Source organism: Capra hircus, chromosome 11 (genome assembly GCF_001704415.2).
Source record: "Capra hircus breed San Clemente chromosome 11, ASM170441v1, whole genome shotgun sequence".
NCBI lineage: Eukaryota > Metazoa > Chordata > Mammalia > Artiodactyla > Bovidae > Capra > Capra hircus.
This window is the reverse complement of record NC_030818.1, coordinates 88,088,097-88,110,018: the sequence shown is the minus strand read 5'-3', so window position 1 is coordinate 88,110,018 and position 21,922 is coordinate 88,088,097. Positions and strand designations below refer to the sequence as shown.

General features: G+C 43.1%; 1 protein-coding gene across 5 annotated transcripts in view; it reads right to left on the bottom strand.

Moving 5' to 3' along the window:
* Nucleotides 1-14,909, bottom strand: part of KIDINS220 (kinase D-interacting substrate 220kDa) — a 92,957-nt gene extending 78,048 nt beyond the window's left edge. For all 5 annotated transcript variants that reach the window (XM_018055691.1, XM_018055693.1, XM_018055694.1 and 2 more), the window contains exons 1-2: nt 14,748-14,909; nt 9,100-9,243 (exon numbers count right to left, since the gene is read on the bottom strand). In XM_018055691.1, coding sequence (XP_017911180.1) covers nt 9,100-9,207 — 108 coding nt within the window. In that variant the 5' untranslated portion in view covers nt 9,208-9,243; nt 14,748-14,909. The remainder of the gene's footprint in view (nt 1-9,099; nt 9,244-14,747) is intronic.

The following is a 21,922-nucleotide window of genomic DNA, read 5'->3' as shown; positions in this document are numbered from 1 at the left end:
CAATATCATGGAGTATTCTGAAGCCTTCCCTTATAACCTAACTCATTACACTAAAGTTCCTACTAGCTACAGCAGCGCTGTCCAGCCTGTCCCCAGAATGAGTCACAGCAGTTAAGACACGGGCTCCCAAGACCTTTAGACTGTGGGGCAGGGCCTGGACAGCTGGATCCTGGGACAGGTTCCCTCCAGCTGTCAGCTTCGTCTATCCCAAGTCCGGGACCCACACGATCATTTTCTGTACATGCTATGACATGAAACAGACGAGAAGCTCTGGGCTAGCAGTGACAGTACTAAAGGTGCCAAAACATACCAAGGTGTAAGGAAAAAAATTTCACCAAAACCGAAGTTCCATTGACAGATTAAGCACCTACTTACTGAATATATATCAAGGTGGAGGAAAACATCAGTAATTTTTTAAAATGCTAATTTGACAATATTCCACTGCTTAAAATCCTTAATGGTTTCCTAGATTCTTCTGGGTAAGAACTGAAGTCCTTACATGGCCTGCAGTCCATTAAAGTCTACCTTGAAACCTAAGCCAGGCCATTTCCTCCTCACACGTGGGCCCTCAAACTGTACTCAAGCTCTTTCACACCTCTAGATCCCTCTACCCAACCCAATTAACTATTTCCCACCTGGCATCTCTTGGGTCAAACACCAACCCAGCAGGGAAGCCTTGCTAACCCACTCTAATGTTGTATACCATGCTAATCTTTGTTTGTACTTACACTTTTATTTGCATGATGAACAAATATTATTGTTTTTCCTCTAAAGGCCCTAAACTCCCTGAGGGTGGGAAGCATGATTGTTTTGTTGAATACTGAAACTCCCCCGTAAGGCGCAGTGACTGCCACACAGGTGTTTACGTATTTGTAAATGAGTAAATGAGTGAGCAAAGTACAGAAGAATTTATAAATCTACTAATGGCAACATATGAACAAGCAAATAATCCTAGTAACAACACATGCTACTGTAAGAATACAAGTATAGAGAAACACAAAGACTGAGTTAAGGTACACAAGTAAATTGAGTTACAGACAGATACTCATATAATGATGGATGCTAAATTACAAGTGGCAGTCACATGTCATTCAACCAGAGTCACTAGAGAATGAGATATTATGCATAAGTAGATTTTCCAGGTGAAAAGTTTATCCTTTAAATATTATATTTTATTATAACTTTATGATAACCGTTTTCTTAAAGTAATGTGCACATTGCTACTTGTTAAACAGATTAACTTAAACATTATGTTTATGACTCTGAGTCTTAACTACCGACATCAATCATTATACCAGGCTTGCCTCTGTCAGCGCTAATGTCTCTGACTTCTTTCTACAGCATGTTTCTGCCTTCTAATTAACTGGGATAAAAAAATTCATTGGTATAATATATAAATTAAAGCCAACCAGGTGAATCTATGGCCCTAAGGATATAGAATGATCTCTGTTCATTTCCAAGGCAAACCATTCAATAACACGGTAAACCAAGTCTATGCCCCAACCCGTAACACTGAAGAAGCTGAAGTTGAACAGCTCTATGAAGACCTACAAGACCTTTTAGAACTAACAACCAAAAAAGATATCCTTTTCATTATAGGGGACTGGAATGCAAAAGTAGGAAGTTAAAAAACACCTGGAGTAATAGGCAAATTTGGCCTTGGAGTACAGAATGAAGCAGGGCAAAGGCTAGTTGAGTTTTGCCAAGAGAACACACTGGTCATAGCAAATACCCTCTACCAACACCACAAGAGAAGACTCTACACATGGACAAACCAGATGGTCAACAATGAAATCAGACTGATTATATTCTTTGCAGCCAAAGATGGGAGAAGCTCTATACAGTCAGGAAAAACAAGATTGGAGGCTGACTGTGGCTCAGATCATGAACTCCTTATTGCAAAATTCAGATGTAAATTGAAGAAAGTAGGGAAAACCACTAGATCATTCAGGTATGACGTAAATCAAATCCCTTATGATTATACAGTAGAAGTGAGAAATAGATTTAAGAGACTAGATCTGATAGAGTGTCTGATGAATTATGGACGGAGGTTCATGACACTGTACAGGAGACAGGGATCAAGAACATCCTGAAGAAAAGGAAATGCAAAAAGGCAAAATGGCTGTCTGAGGAGGCCTTACAAATAGCTGTGAAAAGAAGAGAAGCGAAAAGCAAAGGAGAAAAGGAAAGATATAACCATTTGAATGCAGAGTTCCCAAGAATAGCAAGGAGAGATAAGAAAGCCTTCCTCAGTGATCAATGCAAAGAAATAGAGGAAAACAACAGAATGGGAAAGACTACAGATCTCTTCAAGAAAATTAGAGATACCAAGGGAATATTTCATGCAAAGATGGGCTCAATAAAGGACAGAAATGGTATGGATGTAACAGAAGCAGAAGGTATTAAGAAGAGGTGGCAAGAATACACAGAAGAACTGTACAAAAAAGATCTTCATGACCCAGATAATCAGAATGGTGTGATCACTCACCTAGAGCGAGACATCCTGGAATGTGAAGTCAAGTGGGCCTTAGAAAGCATCATTATGAACAAAGCTAGTGGAGGTGATGGAATTCCAGTTGAGCTATTTCAAATCCTAAAAGATCATGCTGTGAAAGTGCTGCACTCAGTATGTCAGCGATTTTGGAAATCTCAGCAGTGGCCACAGGACTGGAAAAGGTCAGTTTTCATTCCAATCCCAAAGAAAGGTAATGCCAAAGAATGTTCGAACTACCGCACAATTGCACTCATCTCACACGCTAGTAAAGTAATGCTCAAAATTCTCCAAGCCAGGCTTCAGCAATATGTGAACCATGAACTTCCAGATATTCAAGCTGGTTTTTGAAAAGGCAGAGGAACCACAGATCAAATTGCCAACATCTGCTGGATCATGGAAAAAGCAAGAGAGTTCCAGAAAAACATCTATTTCTGCCTTATTGACTATGCCAAAGCCTTTGACTATGTGGATCACAATAAACTGTGGGAAATTCTGAAAGAGATGGGAATACCACACCACCTGACTTGCCTTTTGAGAAACCTATATGCAGGTCAGGAAGCAACAGCTAGAACTGCACGTGGAACAACAGACTGGTTCCAAACAGGAAAAGGAGTACGTCAAGGCTGTATATTGTCTTCCTGCTTATTTAACTTGTATGCAGAGTACATCATGAGAAAAGCTGTGCTGGAGGACGCACACGCTGGAGTCAAGACTGCCAGGAGAAATATCAATAACCTCAGGTATGCAGATGACACCACCCTTATGGCAGAAAGTGAAGAGGAACTAAAAAGCCTCTTGATGAAAGTGAAAGAAGAGAGTGAAAAAGTTGGCTTAAAGCTCAACATTCAGAAAAGGAAGATCATGGCATATGGTCCCATCACTTCATGGGAAATAGATGGGGAAACAGTGGAAACAGTGGCTGACTTTATTTTTCTGGGCTCCAAAATCACTGCAGATGGTGACTGCAGTCATGAAATTAAAAGACGCTTACTCCTTGGAAGGAAAGTTATGACCAATCTAGACAGCGTATTAAAAAGCGGAGACATTACTTTGCCAACAAAGGTCCATCTAGTCAAGGCTATGGTTTTTCCAGTAGTCATGTGTGGATATGAGAGTTGGACTGTGAAGAAAGCCGAGTGCCGAAGAATTGATGCTTTTTAACTGTGGTGTTGGAGAAGACTCTCGAGAGTCCCTTGGACTGCAAGGAGATCCAACCAGTCCATCCTAAAGGAGATCAGTCCTGGGTGTTCACTGGAAGGACTGATGTTGAAACTGAAACTCCAATACTTTGACCACCTGATGCAAAAAGCTGACTCTTTTGAAAAGACCCTGATGCTAGGAAAGATTGAGGGCAGCAGGAGAAGGGGATGACAGAGGATGATGGTTGGATGGCATCACCAACTCAATGGACATGAGTTTTGGTAAACTCCAGGAGTTGGTGATAGACAGGGAAGCCTGGTGTGCTGCAGTTCATGGGGTCACAAAGAGTCAGACACAACTGAGCGACTGAGGTGAACTGAAGGATATAGGACTTACACATCAGTTTTCAAAACTGCAAATCCAAAGACTTGGGTGCTTTGTTCACCTTCTGTGGTCACAGGCACATTTCAGATAGTTCGCAAAGAAAGGTGCTTTTTGAGTATGAGGGAAAAAATAAATTAGATGTGTATTAAAAAACCATAATACAAAAAAAAGTTGGTATAAACGTGATTAACTATAAACAAGCTAAATGAGACCTGAATAGTCATAAATTTCTCTTGCAGAAACTACCATTTGTCTACCCAATATCTAGAGCGACAGGATTTTGTTGGGGGTGGCAGTCTGCTCAGCGAAAAAACCTACATTGTTCAGCCTTACTTGCAGTTGGAAACCATCCATGCTACCACTCTAGTGAGATCTCCCGGGAAAGCTTGGTAATTAGACCAACTCAGCTGGCTTGTGCCCTTTTCTTTCTTGCCTGATATGTGGACACAATGCTGCAGTTGTATCAAAACAACTGATGGGAATAACTGGCACCCAATGGAGTGACCAGAAGGGCAGAAGGAGCCTGGGAAGATATCCTGAGACCTTGGAATGGCTCCTCCAGCTTGTCATTACATGAGAAAAGTATGACCTTAATTTGATTAAGCCACTATTTGAGGAGCTATTATATGAACTCAAAAGCAATCTTTAACCTTCTGTAGCTTCACTATCCGAATAAATAAGTGATTCTCAGGAAAGGCTGCCATAAATTAATCCAAAAAGACAGAATGGTATTTACCTTGTAAGTTGTGCCTTATCACAAAACATATTTATTCTATTAGTTCTGGCTTAATCCATCTAGTAACTATAGTTGTAGAGATAGTGACTTAGAAACAAACAGTCATGACAACTTGATTCTTTTACTTCAATGTGAATCACTAAAAGCCCCTTCCCTACCTAACCCACTACACACATCTCAACAAATCTCAAGTCCATTTCTTTCCCAAAAAATATAGGATCACATAACTCATAGAACCCCTATACTACTGGTAAGAAGCTCAAACCAAAACATACCAAAACAGAACACTGCCATTCCAGCTGAAGTTCCCCACAGCATGTACCATGTTTTATCTCAGCTTCTGAGAAGATACCATGCAAAAACATTGCCTACCCAGCATCTTTTTGGTCTTCCCAGTTCCTAGGTAGCCCCACTTGTTTTCAGGTGTGCTGTGCTGTGTTGTGCTCGGTCACTCAGTCATGTCCGACTCTCTGAGACCCAATGGACTGTATGTAGCCCGCCAGGCTCCTCTGGCCACAGGGATTCTCCAGGCAAGAATACTGGAGTGGGTCGCCATGCCCTCCTCTAGGGGATCTTTCCAATCCAGGGATCGAACCCAGGTCTCCCACATTGCAAGGAGATTCTTTACTGTCTTAGCCACCTTTCTGGACCTAAATAACTATTGCTCTTTAAAGCGGTGGCATTCTGAGGATAGCTACTTCTTCCAATAATAACAGTGAAAGTAAAACATTTTTAAATTCTCCTTTGAACTTTCCTTCAGGGTCTCTACTTGTAAGCACGTGACAAAATCCATCTCTTGAACTTAAGAGTCCCATTTCACTTTCTTCAACAAGAGAATAATGTTCAACCTCAACACTATACCCTATCAAGAAGAGCTGAGAGTGACTTTCTGCTCTTTTCAAAACTAAAGCCCTTCACAAAAGGCAAAGACTTGCCATCATAGAGAATATTCATACAAAGGGCAAAGACTTGCCATCACTGACAATATTCAGAGGCCAAGAATTTTATCTAGTTTACAAATAAAGTAGAAAGAAGAAGGGAGAAAACTGGTATTTACTAATTGCAACTGATTATACGCTAAGGACAGCAACAGGCAATTTCCCTCACATTTTCTTTTACTGATAACATTTAAGAAACCTTTAGAAAACTGATAACCAAACACATTAAATGAGATAATTAAGTACTTCACTTTTTAAAGGTGAGAAAGAAGGAAAGAAAGTCTAAGTAACTCTTTAGAATTCTATAAAAATTAAATTTTATCAGAAGCTGTAGAAGCAAAATGCTGAAAAACAAAAAAAAAAAGGCCTTGAAAAAGTTACTTTCTCTATAACCTTCACACTGAGCCATAATTTAACAATGCCAGGTTGCCTCAAAGTATTATTTTAAAACTCCAATTTTAACTGACATAATACTAAACTAGAGGTAAATATCATTAAAACTCCTTAAATGTTACTACATGCCTGATAACATGTTATGTTTTTTACCAAATACACTTCATTCTTTGTGTAAGATCAATACAATTTTGTGCTTATTGTATATTATTTTTCTCCTTCCAAGTGAAGCTCGGAGAAGCCAATGGCACCCCACTCCAGTACTCTTGCCTGGAAGATCCCATGGACGGAGGAGCCTGGTGGGCTGCAATCCATGGGGTCGCTAAGAGTTGGATACGACTGAGTGACTTCACTTTCACTTTTCACTTTCATGCACTGGAGAAGGAAATGGCAACCCACTCCAGTGTTCTTGCCTGGAGAATCCCAGGGACGGCGGAGCCTGGTGGGCTGCCGTCTATGGGGTCTCACAGAGTCGGACACGACTGAAGCGACTTAGCAGTAGCAGCAGCAAGTGAAGCTATTTTCTCAATATTCCCAAAGAAAGTATCTATGAGATAAAGCTGAATCTTTTTAAACTATCATTTTATTATTCCAAATATATTAATTAATGCCAATAGAATGACTACTTCCATAAGCAGCTCTTTTAAAACAATGAACAATCTCCAATTATAAATTTTAATCTCATTTACGTGTAACAACTGTTAACTATGCATAATCATAGAAGGGAATAATGATGTAAACTAACCAAAATACAGTTTGTGCAATATACAAACATTGAAAATACAGACATCATCATTAAATGAACTTATTCTGAAGACTCAAAGGAAGACAAAAGGGCATAAACAAATCATAGCCTGTTTGATGTTAGACAGAACAGCATTTAATATGGATTTCACCAGGAAGTATCTACAGGCAGAATCTGAGAGATTAAGTAGTTTATTTGCAAGTTGAGATAAATAAGTATAATTCTTTACAGAACTGCTATGCAAATTAAATGAGCAAAATATACAGAATATTACCATATTTATATAAATACTGAATGAGTTATCATAATTGTATTACTCTAATAAAATTTTTATACCATGATTTTTCAATGATAGCTAGTATTTAATAAAATTAGGTACTCTGTCAATAATAATAATAATGTAGTAACTTGATTCAGTAGCTTTGAAAACATTTATGATATTTGCATACCCATGTTCATACAGCACTATCCACAACAGCCAAGGAAAGGAAACAACCTGAATGTCTGTCAGTGGATAAATGTATAAACACAACATGGTATCTGCATATGAAAGTGAAAGTCGCTCAGTCATGTCCAACTCTTTGCAACCCCATAGACTATACAGTTCATGGACTTCTCTAAGCCAGACTATAGGAATGGGTAGCCCTTCCCTTCTCCAGAGGATCTTCCCAACCCAGGGACTGAACCCAGGTCTTCCACATTGCAGGTAGATTCTTTACAAACTGAGCTATCAGGGAAGCCCTTCTACATATAATGGAATAGTACTCAGCTTTAATATGGAAGGAAATCATGTCACACACTCCAACATGGATGAACCAACATGTCATTTAGGATGTTATACTAAACGAAATAAGTGAAAGTCACTCAGCCGTGTCCAACTCTCTATACAGTCCATGGACTTCTCAGGCCAGAATACTGGAGTGGATAGACTTTCTGTTCTCCAGGGGATCTTCCCAACCCAGGGATCGAACCTAGGCCTCCCACTTTGCAGACGGATTCTTTACCAGCTGAGCCACAAGGGAAGCCCAAGCCTATCTCTTCTCCAGCGGATCTTCCCAACCCAGGAATTGAACCGGGGTCTCCTGCACTGCAAGCGGATTCTTTACCAACTGAGCTATGAGGGAAGCTCAATCACAAAAAAGACAAACACTGTACAGTTCCACTTATATTCAGTGCCTAGAGCAGTCAAAATTCACAGAGATAGAAAGTATAACAGTGGTTACCAGGGGCTGGGGTGGGGGGAACAGGCAACTGTATAATGGTTATGGAGTTTCAGATTTGAAAAAATTCTGGAGATATTTCACAACAATGTGAATTACTTAATACTACTAAACACTACTGAACAGTACACTATGGTTAAGACAGTAAATTTTACTTTTTCCCCACTGTAAAAAAAAAAAAATCATAAAATCCTGCAGGTCTAACACATAAGTCACATATATACATACATATACATTTCTATAAAAATAAAATCAGTCCTTATTCATCTTATTCACAGGCAAAAAAAATTATACTGTATTGAAACTATAGTTCTAATAAAAAGAATTATTTTTCTTAAGTTTTATAAAACGTACATATTTTGCCACTTAAAAAATTCATACAAAAAGTTTATTAGTCCCTAAAATGTTGCAGCTCAGCTGTTCATGATAAAATTACCATTTTATGTGCTAGGATTGTTGAACAGAAATATGTAATACAAGTTAATGAAAACAATAAATAGTTACTCCCTAATCTTAGTAAACAGAACACACAACCTATTTAGCTGTCTCTTAAAGATGCAGGTCTTTAAAACCCCAAGCTGGGTATAATAAACAACTAAGGAAGACAGCTGAGGCTCCAATAAAGAAAATATTTCAAAAAGCCCTAATAGTGCCTGGTTAATCTATTTTTTCTGGTTCATCTTTTATAAAAAGATTGCGATTAGAAGCCCTTCTAAAGTTCTCTAAAAATACTTTTGATTTCGGTAGTAATTCTTGAATCATTTCTGAATAGTGATTATTCTATCCAGAAAAAAAAGTCAACCACAATTCTCGATCATAAATTTAAATCATTAATTCAATGTTCAGTCATTTAGAGAAGTTCAGATGTATTTCAAAGGTACAGAATTCAAAGTACTTTTAACTGTGAGAAGTTATGTCAATATTACTGAGGGTGAGAACTATGTATTTCTTACTTACCTTTACCCTTTTAGCACAGTGCCTTGCACATACTTAGTAGGTAGTCCACAAACATTTGTAGGAAGAATTAAACTTTAGAATCTTGGTCTTACCTCATTTCTCTCATCAACATCTTTGCATTTTTCAAGAAGAGCTTTCAAAGCAGGAATGTTTTCTTCTTCTACATAATTTATTACACTCTGTGATATTAGAACTGACATTTTCACAGAAAGCTATAGTTTTCTTTACTCCAATACCTGTTAAAGCAGATTAGACAAAATACACGTAATTTGGGATTGGGAAAAAAAAAGATACTACTAACTATATCTTTCCTAACCTTAGGCTCGTACAAATACACCTCCACTGGCAGGAATTAAAACAAGGCCCCAAAGCTCAGCTGTCAAAATGTGCAACCCCCTCTTCCCAAGTCTCAAACTCATCTCACTCTTAACTCATTATTGTTGCTCAGTCACTAAGTTGTGTCCAACTCTGAAACCCCATGAACTGCAGCATATCAGGCTTCCCTGCCTTAACTCATTCACACCCCCAAACCCACCCCTCATCACCCACAAACAAGAGAAAGCACTACACTGTTCCCCCTGCTATATAATCCCAATCAGTAAATGGCCACTCCAGCTCCATCCTTCTAAGGCCAAAACCTTGGAATTATGAATGAATCATCACCTCCTCTTATACTCTACATTCAATCTAAGAGCAAACCTTTTGGTTCTACTTATAAAATATATTTCACATCTGATTCCTACTCACCACCTCCATCACAACCACCTTGGCCCAGTCACTGTGACCTCTCACCTAGATCCCAACTGCTCTCCCTACCTCCCTTTTTGCCTTCCTGATGGTCTGTCCTCCACAAGGCAACCATAGATATCTTTTGAAAATGTAGGCTGGGCCAGAGCTTCTTAAATCATCATATTCATCAGAATCACCTGGAGAGCTCGTGAAACAGATGCCTGGGCCCTTCCCTCGGAGATTCTGACAAGTAGGTCCAGATGCAGCCCCGGCACCTTTAACAAGCTCCCAGGTGATGCTACTACTGTGGTTGCTGACTGAAGACCCACACCTTAAGCAGTACTGAGTCAGATTCCATCCTTTCTTGCTCAAAGTCCTCCAGTGGCTTCCTAGAGCCCTCAAGGTAAAAATCGAATGTCTGACCTTGGCCTAGATGACTTTAAGTGACAGGGTGTTAACATTGCTGACCTCATCTCCAACCCCTCTCCCTCACCGCGTCACTGCTTGAACACGCCAAGCACTGTGCCATGTCCAGGCCTCTGGCTAGCTTTTCTGCCTAAATTCCTCCTCCACCAGACCTGCACACATAGGCCTCTCCCACATGAAATTAATATGAATATAATTAGAGACCATGTGCACCCTAACTTTTAATTTTACACCTGGTGAATCTGGTTAAGGCATGAAATAGAGTTCTTTGTACTATTCTTAAAAGTTGACTGTAAGTTTGCAATTACTTTGTAAACACACATACACACACACATATGCCTGACAAAGTCCTTATTTGGATCAAAGATGTTTCTCAACACAAAATCCCACAAGACTAGGATGAGTAAAGAAAAGTAGTAACAGACATTGACCAATTATTAAAAAAAATTGAAAATCTTAGATTTTCAAATTTTGCTACCTCTCTCCCCAATCCATTATGCGGATTGCATGTATATCACTTTAAGACACATAAAACTTAAGTCATCAATCATAGATAGTGACTAAGATTAAGACTTCAGACATACATTCCTTCAGACTAAGATTAAGTAGAAAATGGTAATAAAATTTTTCTATAAAACCAACTTAGAAATTGAAGCTGCATCCCTTAAGCTATCAGAAAGATACTCTAAACAAATCTAGTAAGGAAAGATGATCTTTGTTATATAACTGAGAAAACGCATGCAATTCTACACTGCTGTAATTGAGTAATAGTCCGATCTAACAGTAGTCTGCTGAAAGGCTATAATCTGCAATGCACTATGCTTCAGGTTATCACTGGTAAATTGAACAATACACTATTCCTGCCCTACAGAGTCTCAGCGCTCTTTAAAGTACTGGAGGAGAAAAGGGGGAACAAACAGCCAAAATAAAATTGGTAAAATATTGATAACTGTTGGACCTGGGGGATGGGTACGTAAGGGTTCATTAGGTCAGGGGTCCCTCACCCCCATACTGGGGCCTGTTGGGAACCAGGCCACACAGCAGGAGGTGAGCTAAGGAAGCTTCATCTGTCCTTGAGGCCACTCCCCAGCACTCCGTCAGATCAGGAGGGTCATCAGATTCTCACAGGAGCATGAACCCTACTGTGAACCGTGCTCACAAGGGATCTAGGTTGTGGGCTCCCTATGAGAATCATCCCGAAACCGTCCACCACCCCCTGGGTCCGTGGAAAATCTGTCTTCCATGAAACTGGTCCCTGGTGCCAAAAAGGTTGGGGAGCACTGCATTAGATGCTGCTCTGCTTTGTGTATTGGGGAGAGGGGGGCGGATACTAGGGCAGACCTTACTGATCGTTGAATATTACATGCCTGAAATCTGGTAATCTCTGCATTCATCCACCCGTCGCTTCTTTACTGTTAAATTTCTTAATAGGAGCAACTTCACAAGTCTCACCTTCACAAATTCAGAAGTACCTAAAACAGTTTCTTGTGCGTATGAAAAGAACTGATAAATGTTGTCTGAACTGAACTTGATCAAGTCACATCACATTTTATTAACTGAACAGGACAAAACCATCTGCCACAGCTGACAGTATAAAATGACTCCCATCAGCCAGACTTCTAACAAATCAAAAGTTTGATCACAAGTGTGCCCATAAATCAGATGATGTTTTTGGAAGGGACCCATCCCTCCCTCAGAGGTTTCTTTCATCTCTGCTTTCCCTCTTAAATGAATCCTTTAAACAGGTTCTATTCTCACCTATCTCAAAACACACACACACAAATCCTTTAAACAGGTTCTGTTCTCACCTATCTCAAATACACACTATTCTCACCTATCTCAAAACAGACACACACACCCCCATTCTCCACATGAGTGCACACGTGCACATACACACACACACACACAACCATTCTCCATATGAAAGCATCCTCTGCACTTGTCACTCAGAAATTAACTGTCAGCTTCAAACCATTCTCCCTTCACCTTTAGAAGACCAGGATCTTCCCCTCCTCCGGGCAAATGAATTTGCCCAACTCATCCCACCACCCCGACCACCTCCGCCCAGAGACAGCCTAGAGGTCTCAATTTCAAAGTCCCTTCCCCCGGGGAGGTTTCCCTGACCACCCACCCTCCTTCCAGACCAGCTTAGGGCCTGCTCTCTCCCTCCTTTCTCTACTACCATCAGCCATATCCAGGTATGAGCATATGAGAACACGTGACTGTTCAAAAAGATAAGCTTAGCCAATCAGATTCCTCTCTCTAAACCTGGAAATTAGAAACCAGATACCCAGTCATTACAGGCCAAGAACAAAATGTTACCGTTTTGAGGCAGCCAGGCAGCAGAGAGAGGACTCAACAGGTATGAACTGAGAAAAAGACTTCTCCAGAGAAAACAAATGAGGCCGCTGAGGGAGCTACAGAAGGTGGGAGCTGCTTTAGATCCCAATTTCTTGCTGATTCTCAGTCAGTCCTATAAATTACCTTTTCCCTGAGGTAAAAGAGTGTATCTCTGTTCCCTGCCTTCTGAACAGCCCTGACTAACACAGTAACAGAGAAACTGACAAAGAACTTGAGCAAAAGCAGGGAAGAGGGGGATGATCCCAGGAAAAGCTTCCCTCAGTAGGATGTGCTGCCTGGAATCAGAACCCTAGAGACAGTCAGGGAACCACCAAAACAGCCTACAGGAGAGAGGACAGGCAGTAGGGATGGAGAAATGAGAGACAGGAACTTGACTAGGATAAAATCCCCCATACTGGACCCTTAGACCTACCAAAATATCTAAAACAAAAATTCTGGATGTAGAAATTTTAAAAATTATGTGATTGGAAATGAAAGACCAGGTCAAAGATGACTAGATACCAAACACCGGTGATGGGAAGATGGTGGTCCCATTAACAAAAAGCAAAATCAGGAGAAAGTTTCAGGACTTTCCTCTGCTTGGTTACTGCCCGCTCCTTCCCCACCACCCTTGCTAGATGAACAAGACCAGGCTGAATGTGAGATGCTCCCAAAAACCTCAATTGGAGAATCCATCTAGGATTCAGTTCAGTCACTCCGTCGTGTCTCTTTGCAACCCATGAATTGCAGCACACCAGGCCTCCCTGTCCATCACCAACTCCCAGAGTTCACTCAGGCTCACGTCCATTGAGTTGGTGATGCTATCCAGCCATCTCATCCTCTGTCATCCCCTTCTCCTCCTGCCCCCAATCCCTCCCAGCATCAGAGTCTTTTCCAATGATCAACTCTTCGCATGAGGCGGCCAAAGTACTAGAGTTTCAGCTTTAGCATCATTCCTTCCAAACAACACTCAGTACTGATCTCCTTTAGAATGGACTGGTTGGATCTCCTTGCAGTCGTATTAGGAAAAACAAATCTGGAAGTCACTCAGAGTATAAAACAAAGGTTCTCAAACTTGTATGCAAAGTTGCTGGGGAAGCTTGCCAATATACAGATTCCTTGGGCTTTTCCCCCAGTAGATCTGGGGCCCAGAAACTGACATTTTAACAAGCAGCACAAAATAATTCTGATGAAGGTTTCCATGCTGGTAAAGCTAGAGAACAAAGAACACAACCTTGCCGCCGTATTTCTCAACCTTGGCTCTGCATCAGATCACCTCAGGAGCTTAAAAAAAAATTTAGACGTCTCACCCTCAGTGTCTTCCAAGTTGAGGCACTGACAAAACGCATTAGAATTACCCGTCGGAAGGTGGAGATGGGGGGTAGGAATTCTGAGCCACACCCCAGGTCTGCTGAATGGGAATTCTGAGGGTAAGGCTAAGAAAGCCACATTTTTAACCGGTGCCCCTAGCGGCTACCAAAGACGGGTCCATAGTTATTAATAAAAGAGGTTTAAATAATAATAGGTTTAAACCTTTATATGTGTCAAAACAATCTGAAAGAAAACTAACCGAACGTCAGTGGCTGAGAAAGAAGTCGCTTTGTTATAAAGAAATCATGGAAGCATCGTAATCAATGGCTTGCTGATACTTAGCTGAAATAACGGCCTGCAGTGGACAATGGAGTAATGGAGCCCGGTGAGAAAACAAAAAACGAGAAAACCCAACCACCACGCCCTTGGAAAACCCAGGGAAAAGGAATCTGGGACGCCTGCCTTCGCGCGACCGCCTAAGGTGGTTCTCAAGGTGGTGGTGGGTGTGCCTGAAGCTGCCCGGTGAAAAACGAACCAAAAAAAAAAAAACCCACCTGTGTCACACACATCCCCCATCGCAGCCCCGGGAGAGGCTGACCACTGGGGATAGCAAGTCCGAGACCGTCCCAGCGCCCCCGGCAGGCGCGGATCCGCCCCAAGAGCCAGGCCCCGCGCCCCCGCCCGCCCCCTACCTTCCCCGACCCAGCCGCGCGCCCTGCGTCGCCCCCTCCTCACCCGTCCACCCCCCCTTCCCCACACCCGGCCTCACCCTTCCTCAGCAGGCCTTCGCTCCCTCCCCGCCCGATCGCCGCCGTCTCTCCTCGCTCGGCAACATCCCCCCACAAACCAGGGCTTCTTTCCTACCGGCCTCGCCCCCCTCACCACACACACACAGAAACACACACCGCCCCTCCCCGCGGACCACCACACTGACCGTCTCACAACCTGGCCCCAGAACGGCGCCCACCGCTGAGGCGGAAAGGAGCCGCTTTGCCGCAGGTGCTGTCAGAAGACTAGAAAGGGGGTGACGGGGTATTTCAGCGCGTTCCCCTCACCACACCCGGCGGCCATTTTCAAGCTATCGCCCAGAACTGGTAGATCACGTGATACTAGGCTGCGGGGCGGGGTGACGGGTGGCCACGCCCCCTGCCAGCTGACCAGGGAGCCTGAAGGAGGCGGGGCTGCGGGCGCCGGAGAGGCAAGCCGTCCGCTGCACATTCTCTCCAACCTTCAGGTAGATGTATTTTGGCAAGCGCCCCAGGCAGTATATAACTCATCGTCACTGTCACTCTTCATATTTTGGTGAGTTTATTGTCCCTCCTCACCATTATCATCAAAGCTTACGCAGGGAAATAAACCGCAATCTTTAACTTCAAAACACATTGCTGGTGGAGGCCGGCTGAAATCCCTCCCGAACCCAGAGCCCCTGCGGGGTCTGTAATCCTGCCGCCCAGAGCCACCGCCTGACCGCTTTCTTATTTCCCTCCTCGGCAATACCGCAGCCCAGCCTCACCCCGGCCTCCGCACAAGGGACCTTTGACCTGTCTGCGGCCAAACGTGATTGACAGCTTTTCCACTCACAGTTTCCTTGACCACTGCCTCCTGGAATATTCCCTTCCCTGGGCTTCTGTGACTCTAGTTCTCCTAATTTTTCTCGCATTTCGCCTCCCTCAAATTGGTTGATTGTTTCCGGGGTTTATAGCTCAGCTCTGGGATCCTCAGCCTCCGATCTGGTGTGATCACACCTGGTGTGACCCTGGTGTACTGACGCTGGCAGGGGACCTGCCTCCTGTCTCCCTCCACGACGACAGGAATTGGGAAGATACACACCCCCTCCGCTGCCCCTCCCTGATGTCACCCAGTCAGCCCACTGCCTGACTATAGCCACTTTCATCATCCCTCATCTGCTTAAAGGCTTCAGAAGCTCCCCAGTAGGACTATATCAAAAGCCCCCAATTACCCTCCCCATCCCTCTGCTGGCGATCCCCAGGAGATTGGGGATCATGTCACTTGCATTAAACTTCTCAGCAGCCTTCAGTTTCCATAGAACAAATTCCCAAATAGAACCTAACACACGAGGCTCCCGTGGAGCTGGCCCCTGCCAAACATCTTGCCATTCTACTGTCCACCACTCTCCCCTGCCCCCATCCCAGGCTGGCAAGTTCAGTTCCTGGAACATCAGGCCATACTCAGTCTCACCTCCACTTTGTTTCCAGAGTGCTGTTCTCTCTCCCCCTGAAGATTCCTCTCCACCTCTTGTCCAGCTGAGTCCGACAGATGAATTCTTTTGGTCTTAGACCAACAGGAGGCGGTCCAAGAGATCCTCTCTTGTGTAGCTTTCTGTGTGACCTCAAGAAGAGTTCATCATCCATCTTCTGTTAACTTCTATTAACTCTATTAACTTCTTAGTCTACAGTCCTGGGGCACAGGAGGTACTAGAAAGTACCTGTGAAAGCATGTTTAGCCTGTCTCTCCCCGACTATAAGTTCTGCTGCTGCTGCTGCTGCTGCTGCTAAGTCACTTCAGTCGTGTCCGACTCTGTGCGACCCCATAGACAGGCAGCCCACCAGGCTCTGCCGTCCCTGGGATTCTCCAGGCAAGAACACTGGAGTGGGTTGCCATTTCCTTCTCCAATGCATTAAAGTGAAAATGAAAGTGAAGTCGCTCAGTCGTGCCCGACTCTTAGCGACCGCATGGACTACAGCCCACCAGGCTCCTTCGTCCATGGGATTTTCCATGCAAGAGTACTGGCGTGGGTTGCCATTGCCTTCTCCACACTATAAGTTCACTCCATCCTTATTTCACACCAGTTTCCCTCACCTGGTTTAGAGTAGTGAGTGGCCTTGGCAAGCCTTCAAGGAAGAAAAAGCACAATTTAAGGCTCTATCACACACTTTGTGTGCCCTCTCATGGTCCTAGGCATCCACACCTGATGTGGGACTGGATGCTGGCTCTTTGTTGGCTTTTTCCATAAGTTGTCAGATTGATTCATTAGGAGATGCTTTTCAATAGTGCCCAAACTTGGTACATCAGAATCATCCTTAGTTCATTAAAAAAAAAAAAAACGACTCTTGCTGGAGATTTTTAAAATATCTCCGTAGTTGATCCCAGTGAAACACCATTCTCAATCTTCGGTTTTGTCCCAGTGTGTCCAGAGAAGTGATTTCAAATGTTAATGTCCTTTTTCCATGTCAAACAATCTTTTGAGGACCTGCACACGAAAGCAGGTGGCCCTTTAGTAGGACTGTTTGTGAGAATAACAAGGGAACTGGAATGTGTGGTTTCATGGGGATCTATGGCCCCAGTATGGGAGCTGGGGCTTTCATCATAATGAACCATCTGAAAAATCAGCAAGGCATTTGACAGGCTTTCTTTTGTTGTTATTGTTGTGGTGGTGTTCTTTTTTTATATTTAAATGACTGCATTTTAATATTATGGTGTCTTTTGTTGTGGTTGTTCAGTCACTTAGTTGTGTCCGACTCTTTTGCAACCCCATGGACTGTAGCATGCCGGGCTTCCCTGTCCTTCACCATCTCCCAGAGCTTACTCAAACACATGTCCATCCAATCGGTGATGCCATCCAACCATCTCATCCTCTGTCGTCCCCTTCTCTGCCTTCAGTCTTTCCCAGCATCAGGGTCTTTTCTAATGAGTCGGCTCTTGGCATCAGGTGGCCAAAGTGTTGGAGCTTCAGCTTCAGCATCAGTCCTTCCGATGAATATTCAGGGCTGATTTCCTTCAGGATTGACTGGTTTGATCTCCTTGCAGTCCAAGGGACTCTCAAGAGTCTTCTCCAACACCACGGTTCAAAAGCATCAATTCTTTGGCTCTCAGCTTTCTTTATAGTCCAGCTCTCACATCCATACATGACTACTGGAAAAACCACAGCTTTGACTATATGTACATTTGTTGGCAAAGTATTTGGTGTATTTTGTAATCATATTTATTTTATCAATCTAAACATATTGTGGGAAAAGAATCGTAGGTCTTACCTGTCTGCCAAAAAGGACTGTAACGCAAAACATGGTTAAGAATCCCTGAGCGACAATATTAAACATGAGATGAGACTGACTAGACTTCCTGACACCTTCTAAGATACCATGCACAAAAAAGCTGCACTCTCATCTCTCAATGGTTAAATTTGTTTCCAGCGTTCCCAGTACTGGGAAAATGCAGGTTGCTGTGCTTCTAAGAACATTGTCTATACGTTAAGCCTCGCCTTTGAGTTTTTTGACATCTGAGCTACTCCTGAGCACAGATTGGCTCTTCCCTGGGGATTCTGACAGGCTTTCTGGATGAGTTTGTGGAACCAAAGGGAAAATGTAGATTATGTATCAGCAGGTGGACGCTGACAGGTCTCCATGAGGTGTGTTGGCTGGGAAATGGTGCCTCGGGGACACGGGGATCTGGAGTCTCTGAGCATTCCCCCTATGGAACATCTCTTTGAGAAGAACTTCTCCTATGACTTCACCTTCCAGCCTCCCTCACCACTGCCAGCCCCAGCCCCTTCACCGCGTAACCTCTCACTCCAGCAGCACCCCCTGGTTGGTGAACCAGCTGCTCCACAACAAGCCCAGGGGCTGGCTTTAGGCTGGCTCCTGCCCTCCAGGTATGAACCATGGGGAAGGGCACTGAACCAGTGCAAACAGGGTGCCAGCCTTGGGGGCAACTGGAATCCAACAGTAGGCGAGAGGGCGGGGTGGGGCAGGACGTGGTGGCTCTCCAGCTCAGGTTGTCCCAAGCACCACACCACCACAGTTCGGGGGGTGTCAGTCAAGAGCTTTGCAAACCCCAGTCTGGAAGTGGGACACTCCTTCTCAGACACTGACAAAACAACTGCCCACGCTGCCCAAACCCCCTCCCTGCCTCTTCCTGCCAGGTGAAAATCCTGAAGGTACTCGGTGTACAAATCGTCCTTTTAGAAACATTTTCAAAGTAGTCCAGATGGCAGCCTGGAAAGAAGCTACTAGAAACAGGCTTTCCTTTAGTGAACATTTGAGTGGAGGAAGAGGGTGGGGTTCAAGGATGGCAGGAAAGTGGAGGAACCCTGGAGGGGGAATGGGTTTATGGACTAGAGTCCCCCTTCCATGGGCTTCCCAGATGGTGCTAGTGGGAAAAAAAAAAAAAAAACCCACTTGCCAATGCAGGAGACATAGAGACATGGGTTCAATCCCTGGGTCGGGAAGATCCCATGAAGGAGGACGTGGCAACCTGTTGCCCTAAAGGTCCAGGAGCAAACAAAGAGAATGAAAACAGAGCACAAAATCTACTGCAGTGGATCAGGGGACTGGCAGCCTCTGTTCAACTGAGATGCAGAGTCCACTCTTGAGTCCAGCTTTTATTCCTAATTGCAGACTACAAAACTTTCTTTGATCTATCTTTCCCAAGACACTACATTGACATAATCCAGCTCTCCTTGTTTTTTACCCTAGGTCGTTTCCTTCTGGGATAGTCTCGGGAACAATCAGCAAGTGTGTAGGCAGTGTTCATACCTGACGCCAAGCCCCAGTATTCCAAGGTCCATGCTTTCATGATCTCAATTATACTTCCTTCTGGGTCTGGCCTTAGGGTTGTAACAAGGCTATTATTCTAAGAAAAACATGAAAAATAATCATCAACACAGTTTCTTGATATATGCTGTTTTTCCAGGTGCTATTTCTATGAAATTTCTCAAGGCTGTGAAAGTACATTATTAGAAATTCCCACTACAGCAGCCCACTCCAGTATTCTTGCCTAGAGAATCCCATGGACAGAGGAGCCTGGAGGGCTATAGTCCATAGCGTTGCTTCAGAGTTGAACATGAGTGAAGAGATTTAGCATGCACACACGCCTCCCCTCTATGGCAAGTCTAAACTGGGGAAGGGAGAAACCTTATATTCAGGGATTTTATTAACAGTTCAGATTAAGCATTTCATTACTAAAATAAGGACTTTGAATGACCAAACGTGATTAGTTGATATTCGATGATCCAAGACTGAGGAGAAAAGATTATGAAAATTATAAGGCCAATCAGAAATGTTGTCCAGGAAACAAGAAGTAGACAGGGAGCGTTTACAGGAGCTGTCCTCAGGAAAAATAAAGTGATTAAAAAAAAATTTTTTTTAATTCCCGTTTTTTATTGGAACATAGTTGATTTACAATGTCGTGTTAGTTTGTGCTCTACAGCAAAGTGATCCAGTTACACACATATATATATTCTTTTACATATTCTTTTCCATTATTACACTGGTAAAGTTCTCTGTGCTCTACAGTAGGACCTTGTTTAAAGTTGATTTTTAACTCCACTGTAGCCCATTCTTCTCATTTACTTAGTGGTTACATTTAGTAAATTTTATCTATTGTGATAATAAATATTTTCTCACTGCTGCCAAATGCCGTTGACTCCTTTCATATTTGTGGACTCAAACTCTCATCCTGTGATGATATGACAGTTGTAAAAATAGAACTGAAATGCTTTCTCCTCAATTTTGTTTCAAATGGATCACTCTGTCCATTGGTCTTTTGGGGGTTTATGCAGCTCGCCTAAATCTTTCTGGCAAAGGCATCCTAAGGGTTTCTTGCTTCAGGATCACTCAAATCACTTCAAGACTCTGGCTTTCCTACTTGTCATGTGATGTTATAGAGAGGGAAGAACATGAGTTAGCTTTTAAGTTCTCACCACTCTTCCCGTCAAGACTGTAATTTTAATCACACTTTCATCTGTTTCAACAGGATCAGCATATTGAGATAATGACTTCAGCAGTTCAATCTTTTCACATGGTTTCAGTTTCATTGTACATCAGATTTTCCACGGAAATCTTAAGATCTTTGACACACCACCTTGCTTTAAAAAAATGTTTTTCTTTGACTAAAAAAGAAATATGTGTTCATTATAAAGTATTCAAAAAATACAGAAACATTTGAAGAAGCGATCTCCCTTAACTTACTACTCAGAGTTTCCTGACTTCTAAAAAAGAGATTTGAAACAAAAAGGCCAAGAAAATCTGAATAAAGTGTGGACTTTATTTAACATTGGTTTATTATTGTGGCTAACGTAAGATGTTAACCATTGGGAAACATGTGGAGTATGTGGAAATGCTATACTATCTTTACCACACTTTCTGTAAATCTAAGACTATTCTAAAAAGCTTAGCGTATATATATATAAAGTATTTGGTATGTGCTTAGTCATTCACTCATGTCCAGTTCTTTGCAACCCCATGGACTATAACCTGCCAGGCTCTTCTGCCCATGGGATTCTCCAGGCAAGAATACTGGAGTGGGTTGCTGTGCCCTTCTCCAGGGGATGTTCCTCACCCAGGGATCAAACCTGGGTCTCCTGAATTGCAGGCAGATTCTTTACAAACAGAGCCATCAGGGAAGTCCCAAAGTACTTGGTATACACATATATAAAATGTTCAGCACTTCATTTTTCTTCTTTGCTGGGTCACACAACATAGAATTCATCAGAATCTCTGTGCTTTTAGGACAGAAGCCTGTAGCAGTCAACAGGGCTCAAGCCGTAGTAGTAAGCATTACTACAAACTAATTACAGAGCAGAGAGTCTATGCAGGTTAAGGGAGGAGTTAGGTTGCATATGCACACTCAGTTGTATCCAACTCTCTGCAACCACATGCACTGTAGCCTGCCAGGCTCCTCTATCCGTGGGATTCTCCAGGTAAGAATACTGGAGTGGGTTGCCACTTCCTCCTCCAGAGGATCTTCCCTACCCAGGAATCAAACCTGTGTCTCTTCCATCGCCTGCATTGCAGGTGGATTCTTTACCACGAGCGCCACCTGGAGGAGTAAGGACGTGAGTTAAGATCACTGGATCCAGTTAAGATCACTGGATCACGGTGTCGCGCTTTCCCCTGAATTAAAAAAAAAAAAAAAAAAGAGTTGATGGGGTCTGTCTACTAAAGGGAGTGAGACAGAGAGTCTGAGGTGGTTGGGAGTGAAAGGCAGGAAATGGAGACTGTTGACGTTTGTAACAAGATCTAATGCACATCTACAGGGGATCTGAGTAGAATGGGGGCTGGGTCATGGGAGGACAGCTGGGCAGGCAACCAGGAGGCCAGGGTGTTGGCAGGCTCTTCTCCAAGGATACTGACATCATCAAGGGGTTGGAGA